The 25,612-nt window shown below is 41.5% G+C and overlaps 1 protein-coding gene across 1 annotated transcript in view; it reads left to right on the top strand.

Moving 5' to 3' along the window:
- Window positions 1-25,612, top strand: part of NRAP (nebulin related anchoring protein) — a 417,859-nt gene that overhangs the window by 257,909 nt on the left and 134,338 nt on the right. Inside the window, exons 23-25 of the mRNA XM_078643841.1 lie at window positions 1,395-1,502; window positions 12,760-13,071; window positions 23,713-23,817. Of these exons, the coding sequence (XP_078499967.1) occupies window positions 1,395-1,502; window positions 12,760-13,071; window positions 23,713-23,817 (525 nt within the window). The remainder of the gene's footprint in view (window positions 1-1,394; window positions 1,503-12,759; window positions 13,072-23,712; window positions 23,818-25,612) is intronic.

Here is a 25,612-nt window from a genome sequence, read left to right as displayed (position 1 = left end):
TGCTATTCCTACGTACTATAAATATCAGTAATTACTTTTGCCCAATTTAATGATACTCAAATTTATTGACCGTTGAATGATTGAAGGCTGAGTTTACCTTGCTGGAATTCGAGCTAGTTACTTTCTTATCACTGCTAATGTCAGCTTGTATATTAACCCAATAAACCATATTGCCAGCTGCTGTGTGCTCCTTAGGGGCATAGCTTGGCCAGTAAGTTTTTTTTGGGGGGAGGGGAGGTCCAGACTTCCCAACAAGCTGGCATATCATGGTAAAAGCTATCTGCAAAACTGGACATCAGGTGGGTCGGGCTTAAGGGACAGTGGCGCATTGGAAAGGTACAGAAGTGTGGGGTAGCAGTACTTAAAACAAAATATTTTGTGAAATAATCAATATTTTTTAAGAATTTCAAAACAGAGATGAGTGTGCACATGTGTGTGTGTGTGTGTTTTAGTGTGTGAGCATGTAAATATCCCAGGAGAAATCCAACAGATCCCTCACCGTCCCATATTGAAGGCACCTGTATTTACTGTGGAATAAACACCCCCCCCCCCGAAGCAACACCCCTGATGCTCCTACAATCATGTGATTTAAATGTATACCGCATAGATTGATATGTGATAGTGACGATATTTCTCGTGAATGCATCAAAAAATGCAAAATTGAATTTCACTCTTCTGAAAAGCACACACAAATCAAAGTAAGCTCAGAGTACATCGATATTCACTGAAATTCATTTCTGTCATTCTAAAATGACTCAATTACAATGAAGTCCGTATTAGTTGGAATGGGAATTTTTTGTTTTAACTTTACCTCTGCCAGATAGAGTTTCATTAATTTTGACTTGCCCATTTTGTTATTTAGCTACCTGGTAATATTTGCTAACGCACCTTGTTTCCCAAATGGCTAATCTTTCCTATCTCAAATAAAAGTCACACATTTGGAGTTGGTAGCAATTGTACAATATTGGATCTTGTAACCAGCCTTTACAAATCACCAGAACTAGGTGCTGAAATAGATGCTGTATATGAAACTGGTAATTTCTTCATAACTGATTAGATGTTTATTGGCAAAGTTTGGCCACAAGACATAGTGCCATTTCATTGCAATTCATTGACGCAAACATGTTTGAGTCTAGATGCAGATCATTATTAATATTGTAACTCTTGAGATATCTTCCCCACGGATATAATGCACACTCATGGATTTCATGCATAAAAAGGCTGCAGCATAATTGTCCCCTATCCCCCATGGTCTGGATCTCAGTTTTTTTTTAAATAAACAAACATATTCAGTGATAGAAAATTGTATTTACTACTAAGTTAATTACTCAAATGCGGGCCAAGTATGATATATGTTTCATAACCAAATGTCTCTTTTCTTGTTAACTCTTTAGACCCTTTACAAAAGTAGCTGGGAGAAACAGAAGGAGAAAGGGTTTGAACTGCGTCTTGATGCACTCTCCATCCTGACCGCCAAGGCCAAGAGGGATCTAGCAAGTGAAGTGAGTACAAGACACAATATCATATTGCATTGAAGAGTACACCTCACAGGAAAGGGACCATACCCTGGAAAATAACAACTAGGCACTCTATTTTAGGATGTTAGCAGCTACACAGTCTCTGTGCTTTAATAACCATTCAGTATCCACCCAGATAACCAATCAGTATCCACCTAGGGTTACTCAAAACTGAAACACACCGTAATACTAGGACATGTTTGGAAAGGAATACCTCTTCAACTCAGGCAGCTATGATCCAGCACCACATATGAAATGAGCCCCAATTAGACAAATACATAAAGTACAACATTTTCATCCAAACCATTATAAAATGTATAATTTCAAGTTACTTCATACAATTTGGGTGATGCCATACAATCTTCTAATATTTGGTCCTCTTCAGCCCGCAGCGGAACCTTCTTCCCTCTCAAGCTCATGCTTTCTGCATCATCAGTCTTCCAAGCAGCCGTACTGGGGATATGTGTTATGAACAATTAATAGGGCAATCCAGAGGTCTTAAAGTTGCTTATAACAAAGCATTAAAAGCACTCCACCTAGCACAAAAACATGCTAATACTACTCTATGATGATTTAGTGAATTGATGACGTGAATATGTTAGGACGAACAAAAATCTGTAAAGCTATGACTAACTCTAGAGCCCCTGCTAACTCACTATGCAAACCCTAGGGTGTAATTCAACTCCTGTTGAGGTATAAACTAATAAAGAAATCATGTTTACCAACAGTGGTTATGTGCAAGGGTGACGCTGTGTTTCGGCACAAATCCTGGAATTGATGTTCTTAGTCCAGAGCTTAAGTTTATCAATTAAGGCTGGGTGGGATCCGAGGTGGGAATCGATATTAAACAGAATGAGAATGGTGGTCGGACAAGTCAATGGGTGAGATGGATCATTTTCATCTAAACTGTAGCCTTTAATATGTGTTGATTCATTACAGAGTTGTTTAAGGTCCTTTATTTCAAGAAGGTTGCTGAGGTTCTGGACTGTGGTGTCTTCTGAGTTGTTCCAGTGAATATTGAAGTCGCCCAAGAACACATCCTTCATGTCAATTAGGGAGAACCATGTTAATAGGTCAAATAACTCTTCTGAGAAGAGGGTGGATCACCAGGAGGGTGGTCGATGATGTGTAGTTTGACAGGAGAGGTGCCTTTGACTGTAAGTTCAAATCCGAAGTATTCAAAGGTCTAATATTCTGCAGTTTTTAAGATGGAAAGTTGTATTCCTTCTTTGTGAATGATATCTAGTCCACCACCTGTTCTTTTAGCTCTTTCATGTCTTATGATGAAGTATCCAGGTGGGGTAAGCAGGTCTAGAAGGGGGGTAGAGTGGTCAGTAAGCCAGGATTCAGTGATGAAAGCAATATCTATTGCTTCACTGAGTATAGTTTCAGCAATATCTGTAGTGTGTTGAACTGCTGATCTACAGTTAAGGAGCATGCATGAAAGAGGGCAGGGATTGTCATTGGTAGCATATGGTGTTTGAATGGTAGTGTATTGAGCAGGTGGTCACGGCAAGCAGCTAATTCTAGAGATTTCTTTTGTGCCCACTATCACTGGGATTGTGGAGGGAGGTTTATGAACCATATTCTGGTTCTTTGCGAGGTATGAGTCACTGATCGCATCAGCTTCCAGTGATGAAATGGAGCTGAGAGATCGGTGTAGTCAGTGGGACTGAAGGCACAAGGGAATAGAGGGCCCTAGGGTCCTTTGTATGGGAAAAGGAGAACCTGTGTGGGGAGATGATTTATAACTATCCAGAGTGTGCAAGTGGGCTAACTTTGTCTTGCTTGTGAGGTCCTGTCTTAGATGCATGATGTCGTTAGCTAGAGAGTCGAGTTTTTGCACCAATAGGTTCAGGAGCTGGCTAAGTGGGTTCTTTCTGCTTCCAACCTTGAGAGTTGGAAGAATAGCAGCAACTCATGCGTGTAAAGAAGGCGAGTGTTCTATGCTGTGCGGGGGGTCGATGTCATTGGGACTGGAAGTGAAGGTACGTTGAGTGAGCTGAGTAGGGACAGCATTAGTAAGAGGGGTGCCTCCATAGGTAGTTCATTAGACGATCTGTAGTTGGGGGTCTGCTCTAAATGGTTCATAGTGGGCAATGACGAGTTTTGTAACTGTGTGTTTTCTGGTTAGGGAGGAAGCAAGTGAAGTCATTCTAGTAGGTATTTGTCGATGGAGTGTGTTAATGAGGGCAGAACAGTTATAAGAGTGTTGGAGGGTGTCACAGAGTTGCATAGCAATATAGTGCGGAAAGAAAGGCAGGCTGGTTCTGGGATAATGGTCCAAGGTAAAGGGGATAGAGTAGTTTGGGGCACAAGGCCCTGTTTTGTTAATGCAGTGAAAAGTGATGGGAAGTGCTGATCAATGGATTGTGAGATGACAGTCTGTGGCTTGTATAAATATGTTCCCTGTTCTGAAAATAGAGATAGCAATTTCACCTCTAGAGTTTGGGGAGGGCGACATGGTGAGTTTTGTTAAATAGGATATTTTGATTGACTTAGTAACTTGAAGGTGGAGAAAATGTTTTTCCCACTTTGCAGGGTGTTTAGAATAGAAGCCAAAGTCAGTTTTCTTATTGCAGTGGGTCCCTCTGTAGTAGGTATCAGCTATTAGTGTTTCCCGTGCTGTTTCAGCAGTCTGCGTTTGAGATTCTTTTTTATCTTATTGGAGATGTTATAAGGCTATCTGATGCTGCATAAGTTGGGTTCATATCTCACCATTACAGTGTCGAGTGGTTTGTGTGAGAACATTGTTTGAGACTTTAAAGTCTGGATACAGTTGAACATCGAGATAAAGTGAAGTAAGGGAGTACAGAGACTTGAAGTTTTTGAGGGCTAGGCAGGGCGCTATCGAGGAGAGACGTTGTATAGTGAGCAATATCAATGGATAAATGGATATGGTTTGGTTGGTTGGAGTTTGGAGGTTGGAAAAGGGTTTCCAGTTTACACAGTTGTGGGGTCCTTTGTTGAGCAAATCTGTATCAAGGCACTTGGCATAATTCCTTGGTGATCCAGTAACCAAAATGATCCCTCCAATTGTATCTGTTTTCCTTTCGCAGATGACTCATGTAGCCTTTTCTAATGGCAATGTCTAATTGGCCATTACTGAACAAGCATGAATCGGGACTTTGCTATTGAGAGTAATAAGATAAAGCAAAAATGAATCAAACCTGATAGCACCAATGTGTTTGTTAATTGTCTTGCATTGCAGCTGTTTTGAAATCTAGATCTGTGAATGTTTCTTCTCCACAACTGACCTAATGTTAATTGCGTCCAGTGCTGAAATATAGCAGAATTTGTACCATTTATTGGTAACCATGGTACAAAGTGGTGCAGTAGTATGTTTACAGGAAACCTGGCTAAAATCTGATGGTGGCATATGACACCACTTGGGGTTTTCTAATCCAGCTCGAAAACAAAGCAGAACACTAAAGGGGGAGAGGGTTGTCAACCTATTAAGGTTGGATATCAGTTGGTCTGTCACTAAGTTAAATGTAAGTTGTTACCGTTTTCTTTTGGTCTGCTTCCTGATTCCAAGTTTGACCAACTATAATTCTAATGACGCTCATTTGACAGCATTAGTTTATTTCACTGGGTTATCTGGCAATAGCATTTTAACAAAAGTAATGCCTGGCTTACAAGAAATAAGGTATACTATTTTAATGTAAGTGTGATACCTTTTGAGGTATCATATTACTTCAGGCTTTAGAATTAAATCTGGCTTTGATTTAATAGGTGTTTTAAAAGTGATAAGCTATGTATACCTTGTTGGAGCAAGAGGAGGACTTCTTCCTTCATAGATTGTGCTTTTATCTCATATGTGGGGTGTCCAAATGTGAAACTCCTGAAGATTGAAGCCTATGATCCAAGCGATCACGGTAGGCTCTTAGTGCAGTTCAATTAATCCCATAATGCATTCTAGTAGCATTCCATGCTCAATTACTTACAAGTGCAGTAATAACCATGTCACAATTGTGGAAAGGTAATATTGAGAAATCTTTTAATGACTGGTTAGCATTTGAAGGATGGGTTTGCCTTAGATTTCCTATTTGTATCATAATCATATAGGTGGTGGTAGCTCAATCATCTAATTATATGTTTGTGGTTCCTAGAAATATTGATAGAGTAAATAGGAAAGAAAGTAGATAACGTAAATGTTGCTCAAAACTAAATTAAGTTGGCAGAGAGAGAACTTTCCTAGCAGCTAAAAGGTTTTCCATTCAGTTGTCATTAGTAAAAATAAATTTGAGGAATTTGTGGTCACTTGAAATGATCAACTGGAAATTAAGTGTATTAAAAACCAGCCTCCAGTTCTTATTATACCATGTTGTTTGTTAAACAAAATGGCTTAACAAGGCCAGTGTCTGTTAAAATCAGCTATTGCAAAGTCTCACACTTAACCTTGCTGGGGTGAAAAGGCTCAATTAATTTAGTGTATCACTTCACTTCTTTCTTCTCCCAAATTGAAATCTGTTTCTTCTTCAGAAATTCATAATTAATGAAGTACCCGAATCAGCAAGGGCCTTTGCAGTGAGCAAACCAGGAGGAGTTATGATCATTGCAGTTGCATGAAAATGAGCCCTATCAGTGACTGACGTTGAAAGGATATACCTTCTTGTCCTATGTCTATAGTTTAGGAACTACTCACCTTATTTCTCACCCTCTGTGGGCAGTGTTGAACACAACAATACCCTTAATGTAAACAGGCCCTTTTGTCTTACTCTCTCGCACCACCTGTTTTCTAACCTGATTATTGACAATACCACTTTCTGAAAAATCCAGCTTCCAAAATCTGTTGTTTCATCTAGACCAATTGGGGGTGTGGAAAAAATAATCAGGCTCCCTTGAGAGGTCAGGTACATTGTACCCCTTCAGGACAATCAGATATTGCAACTATGTACACGGACGCTTCAGATTCAATCTGGAGCGCTCAGACCTGAGTACTGTGCTGAGGGCCTGTAGTTCAGGGCCCCGCGCACCGAGGGGGATGCGGGGGCCTGTGTTACGCCCCTGGTCCATCTACTAAAGTAGCTGGTGGAGAGAGACCCTGCACCAGAAGACCTCTTCCCTCCAAACCCCACCCCTTCTGCGGTGCAGCAACTGGTTAAATCAATTGGGGAAGTCATAATCATGGATCCGTTCACTAGAAATGATAAGGTGTCTTTTTATTCCTCTTTAAGCCCCTGGCAGAATGTGACTGCTGCCACTTCATCAATCTATGCTGATTAATGATTAATGTAGGATAGCATTTCTCAGGATCCTTATTTTAGAATAAGAAGACCAGTGTATGATGTTTGTTGGTCATTCCAAAAATTCCATTGAATTGAGTCAAGAATTTGCTATAATTGTGCAACCTGGACCTTTTACTGATAATGGGTGGTGTGGCTCAGGTCTGAGCATTCTATGTTAAATATGATAAGACGTAGGAAACCTTTGCTTTAATAGGTGTAAATTGTAAATATCTTAATACGAAATGTAAATGACATTGAACCATAAAAGTCTTAATCATTACCGGTTCTCTGACAAATTTCTCTGGTAGGGCTAAAGAGGGGTGCAAATAGGTTGGCAGAATGTTACTAGATTTAATGAAAGCTCCGACCTTCATCGAGGTGTTCGTTGGGGTGAACAGCCTTTACGTGCCGTTACAACGCGGTCTTTTCAACGCAAGTCGTTACCACGACTTGTGCTGGAGGGCGCTGCAGGACAAGGAATTATTTAATTTACTTTCCAACACCTTCCCTACCGTACGTAGGCTGGTGTTGGAATAGTAAATAAAAAAATTCCTGAAAAAAACGCGTTGTAACGGCACGCGTTGTAACAGTACGCGTCGTAATGCCGTACATCCGTTCGTTGGTGACATAGCTAAACCGGTAACCGCCAGCATCCCTGCTGCATTAATACGAATGAGTTTAATTGATTCAGATGTGATAATATACCCATTTTTGCCTGCCAGTGGCAAGGTCATCTTGTATTTTAGTGATAGCATGGCCCATAGTTGGTAAAAGTGTGTAGGGTCTGACAAATTGTCAAGCTTGATTGAAGAAGTTAGATCTGCTGACTTCAAACCATCTTGCCTGCCCTATAATAGGTGTCTCTCACACAAATAGTGTGAGATATAGAGAATTGAGGGGGTAAGCAAGAGAGACACAGAAGCTGGTCATCAGTCATGAGGTCTTCTGAGACTGGGTCTTCGGAATTAGATGTAGGACAAGAAGAAGAACAGGACCACAACATTAGGACCAGAGACAAGAAAGAGTGGCACATCAGTGTAATGGAAATTTCAGCAATGTACCACAATTCATAGTAGATGATGCCATGATGTGCCCTTTCTCCAACCGGGAACAGGTAGGGAACCCTGGGATGCTAAAGTGTGATAAATCAGAAGCTTGATGGTAGAGCAAGCAACACAGACAAACATATAAACAGAGAAGTAGGTACTGAATAACTAGTTTGGGGACCAGGGGGAACCAAAGGGACACACAATAGCAAAATGAAGGAATGGAGAGCCGAATAACAAACTCATTTGAAAGCTGAGAAGCTGTACAACTACAGAGTTCATTGCCAGGCACTTAAATATTGTGTGAAAGGGTTTAAATACTTGAGATGCCATTGTCAACCTGGAATTGTAGGCCCAGCCAGGAAGTGATTGAATTCCCTTCAGTTAGCGGTCTAGTGTTTCATTGTGATCCTCCACTACCCGGTTCTCCAAAGACTCCAGCTACTACCTGTGTGTAAAGAAGGACATCAAAAAAGACAATGCGACCCAGGCCGTTTATTCTTTCTCACTGCTGCTTTCCTAACCTGATGCATCCCTACTAAAGATAGGTACAGTCCATGTGACTACTCTAATGTGTGAAGATAATCTAGTCCAAGGGTCTCCAGCCTTTTCTGTGGCAAGAGCCACTTATGTTCAATGAAAACCATCCTGAGCTACTAACCTTAGTAGTATTGTAATAGTGCCCACATAGACAAGATTGCATTAGTAGCACCCTATGCAAAATTACTAGCAGAGATATCCTCAGTGTATCAGGAAGAGTTGCCAGCAGAAATATGAAAAAAGGCTTTGTCTGTTTGGAATGCTTCTACATTGATGAGACATAAATGCCATAGCTGCAATGCTCCTATGCAGAGATATTATTAGTAAGTCTCCCCAAGGTCAACTATTTTATCACTAAGTTATCAGCTTTGAATATACTCTGAAAATACAGCCCTTTTTCTTCAAACATTTGAACTCACGAGTTCTGGTTTATCCTCTCCATGACAGTGGATAATAAATAATAAACCTCTGGATATTTGGGAGAGCTATCAGTATCTTGGGGTATTAATGTCCAATCATTTTTCTTTGTATCTCCAGCAAAGGCTATTTCTGATGGGTTTGAACAATTCCAGTCTTTAGGGTGCATGGAAGAAGAATGTGCTTTCCTTTTTTAAATGTCCACATAGTAATAATCCCAACAATTTACACTTTATACAAATGAATCCCAGAATGTATGCGGTACAAGGGACATATGGCAATCACATCTTTTCCAGGGTCTGAAGAAATCTTCACTAATAGAGGCAATTCATCTGGAAATAGATCATAGTGGTATACAATATATTCAGAGGTCTTGGTTATCTTTATTGAATGACTAACGCTACTGAAGGTACATTAAAAAGTTTAATATGGAAAGAGTTAAATGAAGACACTTCATCAAATCTTTCCTTTTCTAAACACCTTAATCTTTTGCTAGAGTTGCTTGGTGTATCTAAGTCTAAGGTGATATGTCAGTTTGATAAATCATGAATTAAGTTATGCTTAAATTGCAGAAAACTGTTAGCAATGTGATTCGCAGCTAGCTTTACCGATTAGCTGAGATACTCTACATTAGTAGTTTTACTTTGTTGGGCCATCTTAATTTTATATCCAAGCAAAACTTTACCCTGTTGTGAGCACATTTTAATGAATTTTAAACTGTGGAGTTTACTGATTGATGACAAATGTGGTTGAAATATAGCATGGGTATCAAACATATCATTGTAATGGTTCTAATCACAACATGAATCCCAATCTACTATATTGTCCACAGTTATTAATGTTTCAGTCTAGATAGGAATCATTGATTTTTAAATATCTCCTGATTTGTTTTATTTCAAATGCTTTAAAACGTTTGTATTGTTCAGACTCAGCTAATGAATGTTGTCATCTTAAAATGTTTTAATATCTTTTTTGTTGTTATTCTGAATGCATTTCCTTTAAATTATTTAAGGTGTATTTCTGTGTTAATATTAACTAATAAATAAATTAAATAAAATGAAAATATCAGCTTTTAGACATGAATTCCAAGTCAAGATGCAAGGAGCATCACTAATGGTTGGGCTGTAATTGAGGCTCCTATATTCATTCTTGCAATTATTCCAAACCACTAATTTGCTTTTGCTGCAATTTACTCAATCTGACTGATAATCCTTTAATTATAAATTGGCTATGGGTGTCTGTTAGCGTTAATAGCCGGTGGATTGTGCCTGTTATAAACCACAGTTGGATAACATGTTTTACATTGTGAATGGGTGTTACACAAACATTCAGTGCATAAAGGGCGGTGATGATTGAAGGTCTTATTAATGCCACTTCCTCTTACACAATGGACAATCAAAGAACATACAATACAACTTTCAAAACATCTGTTTTTTTCATAAAATTACGCCACCATCAGGGTGAACCATCACTATTTTAGTACTGCTGAAAAAAGACTTGACGGCAATAAAATTTAACTTTCTGCCATTCACCCACCTTTGTGCAAATCATAGAGGGTAAGAATGAGAGGTTTACTTTATATCTTACCAAATTGCAAGAAGAATCTGAGCACTCTGATCAGAAACCTTTTTATACTGTTGCATTATGGGTTTATTTCCCTAACATCATGTAACAAATGTTCTGAACTGGCAATTCAAAGCTATCCCTCTCCTTTCCCTCTCTTTAATATATAGCACTCATGATTAGGCCACAAAAACATCAAACATACTGTCAGTTTTCAGACTGTGAATACTTCCTCTGGCGATACAGAATCAGGCAATACTATAATCATTGATAATATCTTTATTTGTTAACAAAAAATCTAAAGTGAGGATTGTGACTATTTAATACTTTTATAAAGAGCCTATTAGTAAATAATTATTATCTTCCTTAGGCCAAACATTCTCTTTGAGGCACCAAATTGTTAATTTCAGATACCTTAATTTATCAACATGTATAATCGTTAGCCCCCAGCCTTGTCATTGATTTATCAACATGTATGCAGAACTAGGCGAGTAGGGATTTGGATTAGGAATTTAAGGGCAGGTTTATACTCGGGCTTCATTCTAACACTACTACCCTTGTGTGCTTTCTACCTAACAAGGAGGCGCAGCCTTGATTAGCATTGAGGTTGGTTGATGCTGAGACCTGTTACTCTATGTTCTAGGTTCTGACATTTGGGACAACCCCCTTTTTTTGGGATCTGGAGCAGGGTGTAATTAGCTCTTCATCAATTACTTTGCTCTTTCAGAGAGAATTAATTTAATAGAGCTGAGTGTCTAGGTCACAATGTATTGTAATGTTTATTTGAGGAGAAGTGAGAGTGATGCCCTTTTGAAGAAAGAATGAGCAAAACATGGAAATAAAGTGAACTAATGGAGTGAACTAGAAAGTTCTTTGCATGTTGGTGTAAGTTTAGAAATTCTGGGCCCGATTCTCAAACTGCATTTTGTGGTAAATAAAGTAGTACTCCAGTAGTACTACTTACTTCCTCCAAATATCAATTAAAAAAACCTATTAGTGGAAATCTCAACCTCCATTATTTTTTCCATGGGGAGATCTCCACATGTAAGGTTACTACTTAGTAGTAAATGTGAAAGGGAAAATCTACTACAAAATGGGAGGAGTTTATGGAAAGGTAATGAGGGGGTTTATGATTGGCTCATGTACTTACTCACAAAAGAGTAAGCACATTTCTGCTCACAATCCACACTTCTAGAGATACTGCAGGACTGAAGTTGACAAAACAGTAATAAATGCACTTCATCCCAGCTCTACAGTACATCAAGCACCATACATGGCCTCTGACAGGTACTGCAACACACACCCTTAGAAAATAATGGTGGCAGTGACTTAAAATTACACCTAGAATCAAACTCTTTATAAATATATATTTTGTTTAATGTTGAAAAATCTATATACTTCATAAACAGTAATATTATTGTTTTAAGCGTTTGTAATAAACTTAATTTCAAAAGTAAATTAAGTTAAACATTTACACTTTTGTTAAAAAATGAAAAACTATTTAAATTAATTCAATACAACATTTAATGAAATATAATACATATTAAATTTTACTGTGGGTGGGATTTGTTATTATTCTTTAAGACATATTATTTCTAAAATAACTAAATACCTTTACATTAACTAATTTAAAACTGATTTACTTTAATCAGGTAATGTGCTGTAAAAGTTTATTATATTAGTCACATGTTGATAATAAATATTTTAAATCATTTTATGTTTATAGTATATATAATAATTTTTTTAAGAATAATAAACTAGAATTGTTTTCCTAATACTTTCCCTTAGGGAGATTTCACCCACAGTGGGCGAGATCTCCACCTATATTTGTGAAAAGTTACAAATAGCAACTTTACCGGCTTAAATTTACTTTTAGATGTCTCCACCCTCTGGTTTCAAAGGGTGGAGACATGTAAGTCTACACTGCAGGTTATATCTACATTCTGAAATTGTAAACAGCAAAAAAGTGTTGATTTACTCCTAAGTACAAGAGTAAATTTACCCATGAGTAAATCTGCTTATGCAAATTTACATTTATAAAGGGCATCCCATATTCTTAGGACTTAACCAAAAATGATTAAGTCAGATTCTTGCTTAGTTCAGTAGTTGTTCTGCATCTTGACCATCCATAATTTCGAGATGATGTCTTTGTCGGCTTGTTTATAATATGTGTTTTGCTAATGAAGTCACCAACATGCCACATCAGTGGCCTCATTTACTCATTAACTAGCCCACAATCAGAGATCTCATCCTTTGGGAATCCTTCCTGTTAAAAGATCAGCATAGCAAAGTCAGCCACAATGTTGATACTGTTTGAAATGAGTGCATTTGTGGTACTATTTGACACTGTAGATGAACTGAGGAATTGATCTCTCAAGTCTGCTGCTAGATAACGTCTGACAATTTTACTACAGAGCCATTTTCTTTTTTCTTTTCTGGTTCTAGATAAAGTACAAGGAAGATTATGAGAAGACCAAGGGGAAGTTGATTGGCTTTAAGGGGGTAAAGGGCGACTCACAGATGGCACATTCGCTCCAGATGTCAAAGCTACAAAGTGACCTGGAGTATAAGAGGGGATTTGAGGATGCAAAGACCCACTTCCACGTCTCCATGGACATGATGGATTTGGTGCATGCCAAGAGAGCTCAGAATTTGGCCACAAGCCAAGGCTACAAAACAAGTCTGCACCATTACAGTGCCCTGCCTACAGATATGAGATTGGAGTGGGCAAGGAGAGTCTATGCCCTGCAAAGTGCTGTGAGTTCAGAAAGCTGCAATATTTTTCTTTTCCATTTTATGCAGTAGAAGAAGGGAATAGCATAACCAAGTTTATGTGGATGTCAATTATGAGTAGACTACAATGGTGGACAAGGAACTATAAGCAACACTTATGTCAGTGTGTTCATACAAGATCCCTAGTGTGCTATGTGAGTGCAGTGAGGTAATCGTACTGCCTCCAGGAGTATTTGATTGCAAGAAACTTTTACGTGTTCCCTGAGTGTTGTTTGTCACACTGAATAGCTGGTGATCCTGCCACAATTATTCCACCACTGCCAGATCCATCCTTTCTCACTCTTATCTTGGGTCAGAAACCACTGATTTACTGAGGCAGGCGAATGTGGGGAAGTAGTGGGCCACAGACTATGATGGAGGCGTTGCCGTCAGCTAAGTCTGAATAGAGTCAGACATGCTCTTAAAATGTGTTATTGTTAACAAAACAAACTTAGTGGTACTTATTTTATCAACCTTTATTGGGTGATGGGCTGAGGAGGATGCTACACTTTGAACCAGTGACTTTCCAGATACACACACATTTTTGGGGTGGATGCATTAACTCTTTGAGCTATCTTGTCTGCATTTGAGCAGAACCTTCCTCACTAAGCATTCACCTTTTAAATCTGTTTCCCACCCGAAAAGGTAAAAAATAATCTTGTTTTGGGTACTTTGAGGTTCTTAATCTCCAATTTTCTGATCGAGACAAGCAAACAGAAAAGATTTCTTTCTTTGGTGATACACCATTAAGCCCTAACCCGGGTCTTTGAATAGTCTATATGGCCTGGTAGTCCTGAGTGAGCAAGTTAGTGAATGAAGTGATTGAATCACACATACAGTGTGTATAGCCAACACCGAAGAATGATTGGCCTCTTGGTGCATATCTGTAATTACTTTCACTTTACGTGTGCACCTGTTATTGGAATCTGAAAGCGAGCCATGAACGTAACTTCATTTCTGATGTGCCATTGCCACTAAATGGAGGGCATTTTGCAGAAGGTTGTAAACTTAAAACCACTAGACACTAAACATCAAATGGATCTTTTGTGGCGATGAACTTATTTTCATGTGTTCTAAACCATGATATGTTCTTTAAAGATTGCCAGAGTTCCTCCTTTAAGATCCAAAGATAAATTTATAGCTAAAAATTCGGAATCCCACAAACGTTCCTTTGAAGGGCTCCACACAGAAGCAGCACAGCAATCTCTCTCCTTGTAACTCAAAAGTGAGCCCAAGGAACCTATTCTGCAGGACTTCAGCCAAGTTTGACTTTAAAAATGTGCAGTTCACACATTGTTTGCTTTACATGGCATGCATGGTCTCTTTGCTTTATTATGTAAAAATGTGGAGCATAGAGCCTTGTGATGTGGCATTTTGCCTTTCCTTTGCCAGAATCTTTGGTTAGAATGTATGTTGTGGTGAGTGTTCTGGAGGACAGTTCCATGAACTCAATATGGACAGTCGGACGAGTGGTCTGAATACTGTTGGAGGTTAAGAGTAATTAGAAGGAGCTACTTCACAAAAATTCAGCATGTAACCCAAAGGAGTGCATGGACATGTGAGATACCCTACACAAACATGAGGTAGGAGCCACTGTGACTGTGCTAAGAACGGTATGATGCGCGACCTGGACTGTTAATATCTCAGCGCTGGAGTGTGGTCGAACACTGAGATGACAGTCTTTAAAAGGAGACTGGGCCTATTTGTTGTTGTAGTTTCATGGCAAATGCGTTCTGGATTGCTGTTCTGAGAAACAGTAGGTGTTTAATGTGTTGATAGTTGCAATGTCATCAGTATTTATGTGTGCTTTTTTCAGTAGTGAGAGGGTCTATTTAGTTTTAAGTGCTTCAGGTAAGAGGCCTTATCTGAGGGATGCAGTGACCTTGTTGAGGAATGGCGAGAGTGCTTCTCTGCAAGGTGATTTCACATTGGAGAATGAGAGAATGTTGACCTCATATGTGGCCACTGTGTGTAGTGAGTATGGGAGCATAGTCAGCATGTGTGCACATTTTGAAAGGTGCCCCACCACTCTGTGTTGTGGGAGGAATGGAAAAGATGGCAGTAAATTGTTTGGTGTTGATGTGCTGTTAAGTAGATTGAATGGTCTGGGATTAGATTGACACAACAAAAGCATAAATGCTTCTAATATGGGATCTGCAATAGATGACTTATGTTGTGTGTATGTTATGTAAAGTTATATGTTATGCTATGTTAAAAAAAATGTACAAAGCACATGGCTGCCCCAAGAGGCTTCCTAGTGCTTTCATTGGAGCTGGAACGTACTAACAGAGATTAGAATGTTCTAGTTTTCAGTAGCTTACAGAACCTCACTGGTATCGTGATCACTTCAGCCACGCCTGTCACCCGGAATAAACACGCCATTGTCCACTTCTAGATCAACATCCCTCCCCACAAAAAAAATTTCACTACATGTCTGGCCAGTCGCCGCTGGAACAGCATCACTGAACCGGATTGGTCTCACACCCTATGCCAGAAATAGCTCAACCCGACTGGAAACTTAATCAGCAAAATCAACCAATTCAACAAGTGACTCACAGACTGCTGCAACTCCCAGGCACCCCGCAAACATAACCACCAGAAAAGAACCTGGAGGCATGCCAACTGATACACAGAGGAACTCCAATCAACCAAGCGCTACTTCAAACAACTGTAACAAAATGGAAAACCAATCAGAATTCAACCGACAAAACCACCTTCATAGAGGTCCTAAGATAGTTCCACCAATCAATCAGAGAACCCAAGAAAAGGGCCCTAGCTGAGTGCGTAGAACATAGCTCCAACTGCAGCAAAGAGATCACTGCACCAACATGCAGCAGCAAAAGCATCACCCCCTCCCAAGAATTTTGTGACGATCTATCGGAATTCTTCAGCAACAAAATTGCAACTATCTAAAGCAACTTCAACCCACAACCGAACCCCAGCAGTCTTGCTTCCTGCCCATCCACAGGAAATGCTATGAATACTTGGGAATCAATCACCACAGAACAAACAGCTAATATCATGAGAACCATCCACTCCGGAGCCTCAACGGGCCCATTGCCCCCACCATGTCTTTAAATGGGGTGCCTCCATGGTCAGTAAAGCCCTTACCCACATCCTAAACACATCCATAACCACTGCCACCATCCCGTAAGCCTGGAAACATGCAGCAGTCAACGTACTACTAAAGGAACCATCCGCACACCACACCCAGCAGGCAAGCTACTGCACGATCACTCATACCAAGCCAGGGTCATGGAAAAGATAATTTAACAAGCGACTCACAGACCACCTCGAAAAACACCAGCTCTTGGATATGACTCATTCATGTTTTAGATCCAAATGCAGCACTGAGACAGCCCTCATTGCTGCAACCGACTACATCAGGAGGATCCTTGATTGAGGAGAAACAGTGGTTCTCAGCCTGCTCGACCTCTCAGCGTCCTTCAGCACAGTCTGCTACTCCACCCTGATTAGAAGACTCCATAAGACAGGCATCCAAGGTCCCGCCCTGAAATGGATCTTCCTGTCCTCACTGGTAGAACACAGAAAGTCATCATGCCACCCTACATTTCAAAAGACAGGAACCACATCTGTGGAGTACCCCAAGTATTCTATCTCAACCCGCCCCTATTCAACATCAACATCTACATGACTCCACTAGCCAACATCGTCTGTTCGCATAGCATTAACATTCTCTCCTATGCAGACAACATTCTACTGATGCTCTCTCTTACAGACAAGACACCAGTGACAAGACCCACTTTGCCACCTGCATAACCAAAGTAGCTCTCACTGCACTCCCAGAAACCTTGGGATCATCTTATACAACAAACTCACAGGACTGCCCAGGTCAACTCAGTGACCTCCACCTACTTTCACATCTTGACGATGCTTTCAAAAATCTTCAAGTGGCTACCAGAGAACACCAGGCAAACAGTCAGACAGGCACTCACAGCCATCGACTATGAAATCACACTCTATGCTGGAATCACCAAACAGCATCTGAACAGACTCTAAACCATACAGAACACATCAGTAAGGCTCGTCTTTAACTTATCTCACCACACCCAGATCTCACCACACCACAGAGAACTCCACTGGCTCCCCATACACAACATGCTCAATTCAAATTCCTCACACACATGTAGAAAGCACTTCACAACATTACCCTACATACCTCAGTAGCTGCATACATTTTCACCAAACGTCCAGACACCTTCGCTCTGCCGGCCTCTCTCTAGCACTCCTAACCCTCATACACAGTAGCAGAGGAGGATGTTGTGCCTTATCTTACATCTCCCCCAAAGCATGGAATGACCGCCTACAGCACCTCAGAGCTCTTGAGTACTGCAAGAAGCTGAAGACCTGGCTTTTCAAATAACCTTCAGGGGGTCCCCTGCCTAATCTCCTGGTAAGCACCTTGATACACTCATGGGTGATTAGTGTGCTATACAGTTTCACATAACATATCACAACATGACAGGTGCACGTTCTTAGTGAAAGAGGAAGAGAATTCCAGATTTTGCAATCCAAAAAAGTGAAGGAGCACACTCGTTGTCTGGCCTGGTCGAGGGATAATTGCTAGATTCTGACTGCCAGAATGTAAATTGCGGTTGGGATATAGGAGTGAACCAGCAACCTTAGAAACTGCAGTCCTGTCAGTGATATGGCGTTAAACATGTAGCACAAAACTTCAAATTTAATGTCCTTGTCTGTAGTCAGCTAATGAAGATCACAAAGTTCAAACGAAACAGATATGTTTTGGACTGTGACATAACAGATAAACTGCGACGTTCTGAATAATCTGAAGCCTTTTAACAGATGATTTAGCAGCCCCCAGGTAAAGTACATAATCAAGGCAAGAGATGATTAAGTCCTGAATAATTGTCCTTTGGGTAGTAACGGGCAGAATGCATAAGTTTTGTAAGGCATCTAAACAGGCCTAATCAGCTGGCAAATACCTTATTTATCTGATGATCCATAGTGGGTTTGGTGTCCATCTAGTATCTAAGATCTTTAACCACCTGGTTTGCTGTAGGCAGAGGACCAATATCCTCAGGGCACCATCTAGGTGCCCAAAATGGTTCTGGGCTCGCACCACAAGAATATCAGTCTTGCTGCCATTACGTTGAAAACAGTTGTTCCCCAATCACTGTGTGATTCCCTTAAGGCAGGCGCCCCAATTGGAGGGCCTGTTATCATCCTCAGAGCAAAGCGACAGGATTATCTGTGTGTCATCTGCATAATAGAACAGTGTTATTAGCGCTCATAAACTTGACTTACTTTTTATAACCGAAACGTGGACCAACCCCTCTTCAGAACCTGACCTCCTGATAGCCACTCCAGAAGGCTATAGCATACTTAGTCAGGACAGAAAGCTAAAAACTGGTGGAGGAATTGCCATAATTTACCGAAAATCATTCAAAACCATAATCAGTCCAGTCCCACTTCTCACATGTGAAGCACTGCAATTCTCTATCACCTTAGGCCCATCCCAACGTTTCAAAGGTATCCTTCTATACCGACCACCAGGCAGCAAAACTCAATTTCTTGCCACTATTTTGGAAACTATGGAGTCCCTAGCTACAGACAACACCACCACCATCTTAGGCGATTTTAACTTTCCCCTTGAAAATTCTGTAAATAATGATACCAATAACCTCTTAACGGACCTAGCAACCCTAGGTCTCACGCAACTGGTAATGGGTAGGACTCACGATGCAGCCACACCCTAGATGGCCTGTTCACCAATGATAAAAACATAAATATCTCTAAGATCCTCCCCTTAGGATGGACAGACCATCATGCGGTTATGTTCACAATTTTATCTGATTCTTCCCCACACTCTGATCACAACACTCGCTCCACACACACTTTTAGGCCATGGAAAAACCTGGACTACCAGCAACTTAGAAACCATCTGCCCTCTTCAATAACTGAGCTGTCCCACAACCCTGACATAGCAGCCGGAGAGTACTCATAATGGCTTACTACCGCGTTTGACGAATTAGTACCTACGAAATCTACATCTAGAAAACGTAGCACACCCTCGGCACCCTGGTTTAATGAGGTCCTTAGACAGCAGAAGCAAATATGCAGGAATAAAGAAAGACATTGGAGAAAGACCTACTCCATAGAAGAGAAGGAAATTTATAAAAAAGAGCTTATCAAATACAAACTCCTAATCCTGCAAACAAAAAGCAACTATTACTCCTGTCAAATTGAGCAAGCTAAAAACTCTAACAAACAACGTTACCAGGTTGTAACCAAAGTATCTCACCTACCTCCACAATCCACTCCCAAACCATCTCAATCATTTTGCGACAACTTAGCCACATTTTTCTTTGATAAAGTAAATAACATCTATACCCAATTCGCTGGCAATGCCAATACTGTATCCCCTCCCTCTGTGGTCACCAAAAATTACCCTACTTTTTTGCAATTTGACAATACTAATCCCATTCAGGTTGCCAAAACTATGAACGCTATTAAATCAGGATCAACTAGGGACCCCTGCCCCTCAGCCATACTCCTTCCGATTTCATATATCATAGTACCTCAACTCACTAACATCTTCAATGCTATGTTCAATTCTGGCATTTACCCAGCAATCTGGAAAGACACCCTTCTCAAACCGCTTTTAAAAAAAAACCCACCTAGATGCAGACGATTCCAACAACTACCGTCCCATAGCCAGCCTGCCTTTCCCCTCTAAAATCGTCGAAAAATTGATGAACCACCAAATCTCCCAATTCATTGAAGAACACTCCCTCCTCGATCACACGCAGTTTGGTTTCCGGAAGCATCACAGGACCGAAACCGCCCTTATCAAGGCCACAGATGAGATAAGAGCAGCCCTTGATCAAGGAGGAGCGGCGGTACTCATCCTTCTTGACCTCACTGCGGCCTTTGACACGGTCGATCACAAAATCTTGATCGCTCGTGTCAACGCCATGGGCATCCAGGCCAAAGCTAAAGATCTCCTGTCATCCTTCCTAGCTCACCGTACCCAGACGGTTCAGCTAGGAACATTCCAATCTGCACAAATGGCGTTATCCTATGGTGTCCCTCAAGGCTCATCCCTCAGTCCAACCCTTTTTAATATCTATGTTACAGACTTGGCAAAAGTCATTAAGGACTGTGGGATGAGCCTAACATCTCATGCAGACGACACCCAATTGGTACTTACCATCAAAGACAATGGAGATAAAATTGCTGCCAATTTTCAAAAGGGCATGCTTGCCATCAGTAATTGGATGACAACAAACTGTCTCAGACTTAACTCCAACAAAACGGAGGTCATCACTTTTGGCAAGCTTGTCCCTACCTGGCCTAATGCTTGGTGGCCTATGGATCTAGGCCCTCCTTCCCTCCCAGTCACCAAGGTTAAAAACGTAGGTGTCCTCATCGACGACAAACTCACCTTCTCTGCACATGTAAATTCCATCGTGTCCTCCTCTTTTTTTAAATTAAAAGCCATAAAAAAGATTCTTCCGTATCTTCCCCCCAACTCTGGCAAGACCCTGGTCACCGCTTTTGTAATGTCCTCACTGGACTATTGTAACGGACTTCTGCTTAATGCCCAACTTAAAGTCATCAAAAAGCTACAGTCCGTACAAAATGCTGCGGCCAGGATGCTACCTGGTACCCCCAAGTTTCAACCTATTGCCCATATCATTAAAGGCTTTCACTGGCTAGCAGTGAAGAACAGAATAAAGTTCAAAGCCCTCTGCACTGCCTTCAAAGCCACGCAAAAACAAGGTCCACATTTTCTCTTAAAACCCCTTGCATTTCACCTCCCTAAAAGATCACTTCGATCAATGAACACTCTCACCATGACGGTTACTAGAACCAGAACTGTCACCTGGGGTGACCGCAGTTTCACGGTATCAACAGCCAAACTTTGGAACTCCCTTGACCCTGACATCAGATCATCCCCCACACTGACCATCTTCAGAAAGAGAGTTAAGACCTGGCTTTTCAACCAATAAATCCCCTCCCCTCTGCTCATACCCTGCTCCATCCACAGCGCCGAGACGCCCTTGGGCATTTGTTCGCGCTATACAAATCGCATAAATAAATAAATAAATAAATAAAGCTGTGATCCTCTACTGTATCAGTCAAAGGGCGGACGTAGATGTTAAACAAAGTAGGGCTCATAGATTATCCCTGCAGAACGCCGAAGACTGCTACTGTACAGGGGATGCATAAGGCTTCAAACAGATTGAAAAGTGAGGTCCTCCGAAAAGGAATAAAACAAAAGCAAAGCTGTGTTTTCAATTCTGCTTTCAGCCAGACTTTTCATGAGCACAGGGTGGGATTCAACATCAAAAGCAGCACAAATGCCAGAGGCTCTCCCACTCAGGAGAGCCAACGATATGGCGGCAAGCCATGTCCCATCCGCGGGGGTGGGACGTTTCGCCCCGGGATCAGGGCCTTGGCCAAGAATTGGCAGGTTCTGAGCTTGGTAACGGAACGCCTTAAGTGCTCCCAGTGTTTCGGCGGTCAATCCTGCCACATTAAAAGCAGCCATGCATTGGTTGGCGGGTCTCTTTGCGCCGGCTTGCTGCCGCATGCATAATGTGGCAAAAATCTACCCAACTTCGCAGCTGACCCCCCTCCCCCACATCACCTTCCAGGACCCGCGTGCACCACTGCTGGTGTCCCATCACCACATGCTGCCCTGTGGGAGCCACATGGGCATAGCTGTATTTTCCCAACCCACCATCCTCAGAGAACGTGTCCTGGGAGGGGGCACGCAGGGGTGAGTTGGTGAGAACTAGGGCACATATATATGGTTTTTATTTCCATCAGGAAATCAATTATGTAGTGATGTTATGGCTAATGCCTCCTTTTTCCCTTCTAGCATGCAGTGTTATGTTTCTTTTATTTGTCGTATTTAAGCTGGTTTGGCGGGTGAAGTCATGATTGGTGGAGATACTTCAGTTCTCTTTACAGCATCCTTTGATACCAAATTAACATCAGCATCACTGGACCCTCCAAAGAGTCATGGCAGCAAGTAGAAAGAAGGTTCCAGCGGTGCAAGGGGTTCAGAGCGGTCGCTCACACACAACCCTTATCTATCAACCCCCCACACATGCGCAGCTGGTGCGAGCTAGCCTCAGCCCTTGGGTGTACGGGGTGCCCAAGGTAAGTATTGGAAGGGCAGTTGGGTCCCCAGTACAGGAGAGGGAAGTTGGGGTCTTCCCGTAAGGAGGCACCCATCGACATGATGGGGGAGATTTGAGAGGAAGGGTCACGGATCTCACTCTGAACAATAATGTTTTTTGTTGATTGGACAGGAACAAACTAGTTATGGTTAGGTAACTCCCATGTACTAGAGTCTCTGTTAAGGCTGGGTATCACTTGTAAACGAGATGTAAATAAGGTGGTTACTGTGCAAAATAATTTGATGCCAAAATGTCTTCTGTGCGTAAAATAAATACGCCTGGGCTCTTACAACCCCTAACCCAACAAACAGCTGGGTCTCAGGCATTGTGTTTGACATGGATGGGTTGATGGTGAAGGATGGTAAGTATCCATCGGCCATCATGAGTCCCTGGCAATAAGGATGAGAGCTGCAGTTTCCCCCCTGATCAGAATCGATCTACAATTCTCTGTTACCCCCCGCCCCCCCAAAAAAGTGTCCACTGTATTATATCTGGTCCGAGAACCCGATTGGGATGAATGAAGAAGGTTTAAGGATTCCAAATGTTCTCATTCTTGGCGATTAATATGTTGTTGTAATAATCTTCACAAAGGTAGACAGAAGCGAAGTTGGACGAAAATTTGCCAATTCATTTCCATCGAGAGTGGGCTTTCTTAACAAGGGACCACCGTAGCATAAGAGGCATGTAGCGTCTATAAGAGAAGCAGAGGGTGTTTCTGTTCTTGCTTGTGCATAGCTCATTTACTTTAGGCGACTTAGCAGGTGTTCTCTTTCACAATGCTAATGACAACGAATGCTATTTTATTATATTCTGACGTCTGGTTAAGGGTATTACGGCTAAAATGTGCGATAATCGCCATCCATCACCAACATATTTTAAGACTAGGCTTAGAGCTGTAATTTAGCTAGTCCCAGGGAACTGTTTGTTTATTATTAGCTAAACTTCAAATTATGTGCTTTTAACAAAAAGCGACCAACAGTATTAAATAAACTGGAGATTTTCTATCACAATTTTTCCATCAAAAGGTTTTCAACAAAAATCTTGTTAACAATTTCCTTTCATTGAAAAAACCCGATCCCTGAAGACTCAACTTTTCTGGCAGGCAAATCTAGACTGCAGAAACACTTTCCAGAGTGCCTTTTGATTTTGCTCCCTTTCCCCCCTCCTTAAACTCCCAGCAATTCCATTTTGAAACAATCTGAAGTACATGCAAGTACCGTGCGCCACAAGGCAATGCATGAAATAAAAAATGAATTAAAGCCGTCTAATGCCATCATTAGTCAAAGGCTTCCTAAACAAACGTGCACTCTCGCCGACTTTGCACCGATGCACAATGCACTGCTGCAGAATGGAGACTAGCGAAGGGCCAAGGATGCTGTTCATTTGCAAGGGTCCTTTAATGTCACTCTTAGTGGACTGGCACCCATAATGCCTGCTTGTTTCTCTCTTTCAGAACCAGTACAAGGCGGATCTGAACTGGATGAAAGGAGTTGGGTGGATGGCTGCTGGGTCCTTGACGGTGGAGCAGGCAAAGAAAGCGGGAGAACTCATTAGCGAGGTGAGACGTGCACGTGCAGCTGACAGCTCATTAAAGGCTCGCCCGGCTGCATAATGTGCGAAGGCTCCGCTGTGAAAATTAACATACAGTGCACTGACAAAGTAAAGAGCGGGAGGGGGCTGGCATTCACAGGCACGCAAACACACACTCCGCCACTAACAAAAGCACCTGCTGGTATGTTGAGAGAATAGTCATTCATAGCGTTATCCTGACAGTCAAGAAGGAGATTCGTGCGATGGATGGCTGCGGCTGCCTGAGTGCAGACTCGAACCCGTCCTATGGTTCGTAACCTGAGAGAAAAGTACACGAGTACATGCACGCATATAGAGACCAAAACACAGACACACCTGAACAACGGTGACACGTGATGGTCATGTAATATAGATACGGCACCACACACACACTCACAGTAAAAACCCACTCCAGAAGAACATGGAGAAAGGCACTTCGAGCCATGTGCGTGCAAAATATGTCAAAATACAGCTAAGGCACACTCGTAAAAGGTACCGAGCTCTCACACACATTAATTGCCACATACCCTCAGATACATTTGGAGAGATAAACATACAAGTAGCTAAAGTATGTAATTTACACAATTAAAAAATAAAGCATATTTTATCAAAGAAACACACCTACAAAGAAGCATGGAGGTCTGTGCCCATTGAAACAATCTATACGCACACACTACCAGAGAAAATATGAACAGAGAATCCCACATATGGAAACAGATACTGAGGCAAGGTTGTCCCCTTTTTAATATCTACCTGCAACCACTTGCATACAGTATTTGTATTTTTGGAGAAGCGTGGCTCAGTGGTTAGAGGCGGCAGACCCGGAAGCTGAGATCGGCCGTGGACCAGGGTTCGATTCCCCGCCTTGGCGGGTCTCGGGCTCAAAAATTCCACGGACTCGACAATTCTCGCTCCGGTGCCTACTCAACTCACGGGGTCACACTCTGCAACTCTGGGCAATAGCTTGCTAAATCTCCACTACGGCCCCTCGCGGCGGGATGCCTGGCTTTCACCTTGTGGATACCCTGCCGGGGTATCTCACAGGGGAACACCAGGACGGGTTCCCTAAGCAAGCGCTTAGATACCGGGTCGGTGATTTGCGCTATATAAATAAATACATGTACATGTACATACATACATACACATTTGTTCCCAGACACAGTACTACCTTTCTGATGACTATATCAATCTGTAAAGTACTTCAAGGTTTTTGACATACCCAAACGCGCTTCTTGAATATGAGAGTGCATGGAGGAAACAAGCCCCAAGTTGAGAAAACTTTGGAACATCATCACTTTCAACGTCTTATTTTCTGTAAATCCATTTCAGACCTGGCCCTCCTGTCTTAAGGGTCCCACGTTTCTCGTGTCCATCTCTGGCATACAGGGTCAGGGATTCTGGGGAGCTCCTCAGTCTCCTCCTTTCCCAACTCTTATTCCATATCCGTATCCTCGTATCAAAACCTGCGTGCTGCAAAGTACTTCTTTAGTTTCCTTCCTTTTTCAGTGGAAAAGGTCCTATCTTTCTTTCTCCACTAGTAGACTTTGATGCTGCTCAATTTTTTGTCATTCACTATTGGTAAAACGTCTTAATCTAACAACATTCTTGATCTCATCCAGTCCAGATTTTGTTCATTGAAAACCAAAAGCCTGGTTTTGTTTGATCCCTGTCGACCATAGACTGCTAGTAGATCACAATTCTTTGCTGCCCTGATTTTGCTAGACAAATTAGTGGCTTAAGCACAGTAGCACAATATTGTTTCTCTTTCAGGTCGGCGTTCATTA

The sequence above is a fragment of the Lissotriton helveticus genome, chromosome 5_1 (assembly GCF_964261635.1).
Source record: "Lissotriton helveticus chromosome 5_1, aLisHel1.1, whole genome shotgun sequence".
NCBI lineage: Eukaryota > Metazoa > Chordata > Amphibia > Caudata > Salamandridae > Lissotriton > Lissotriton helveticus.
This window is presented reverse-complemented; position numbering and strand designations above follow the sequence as displayed.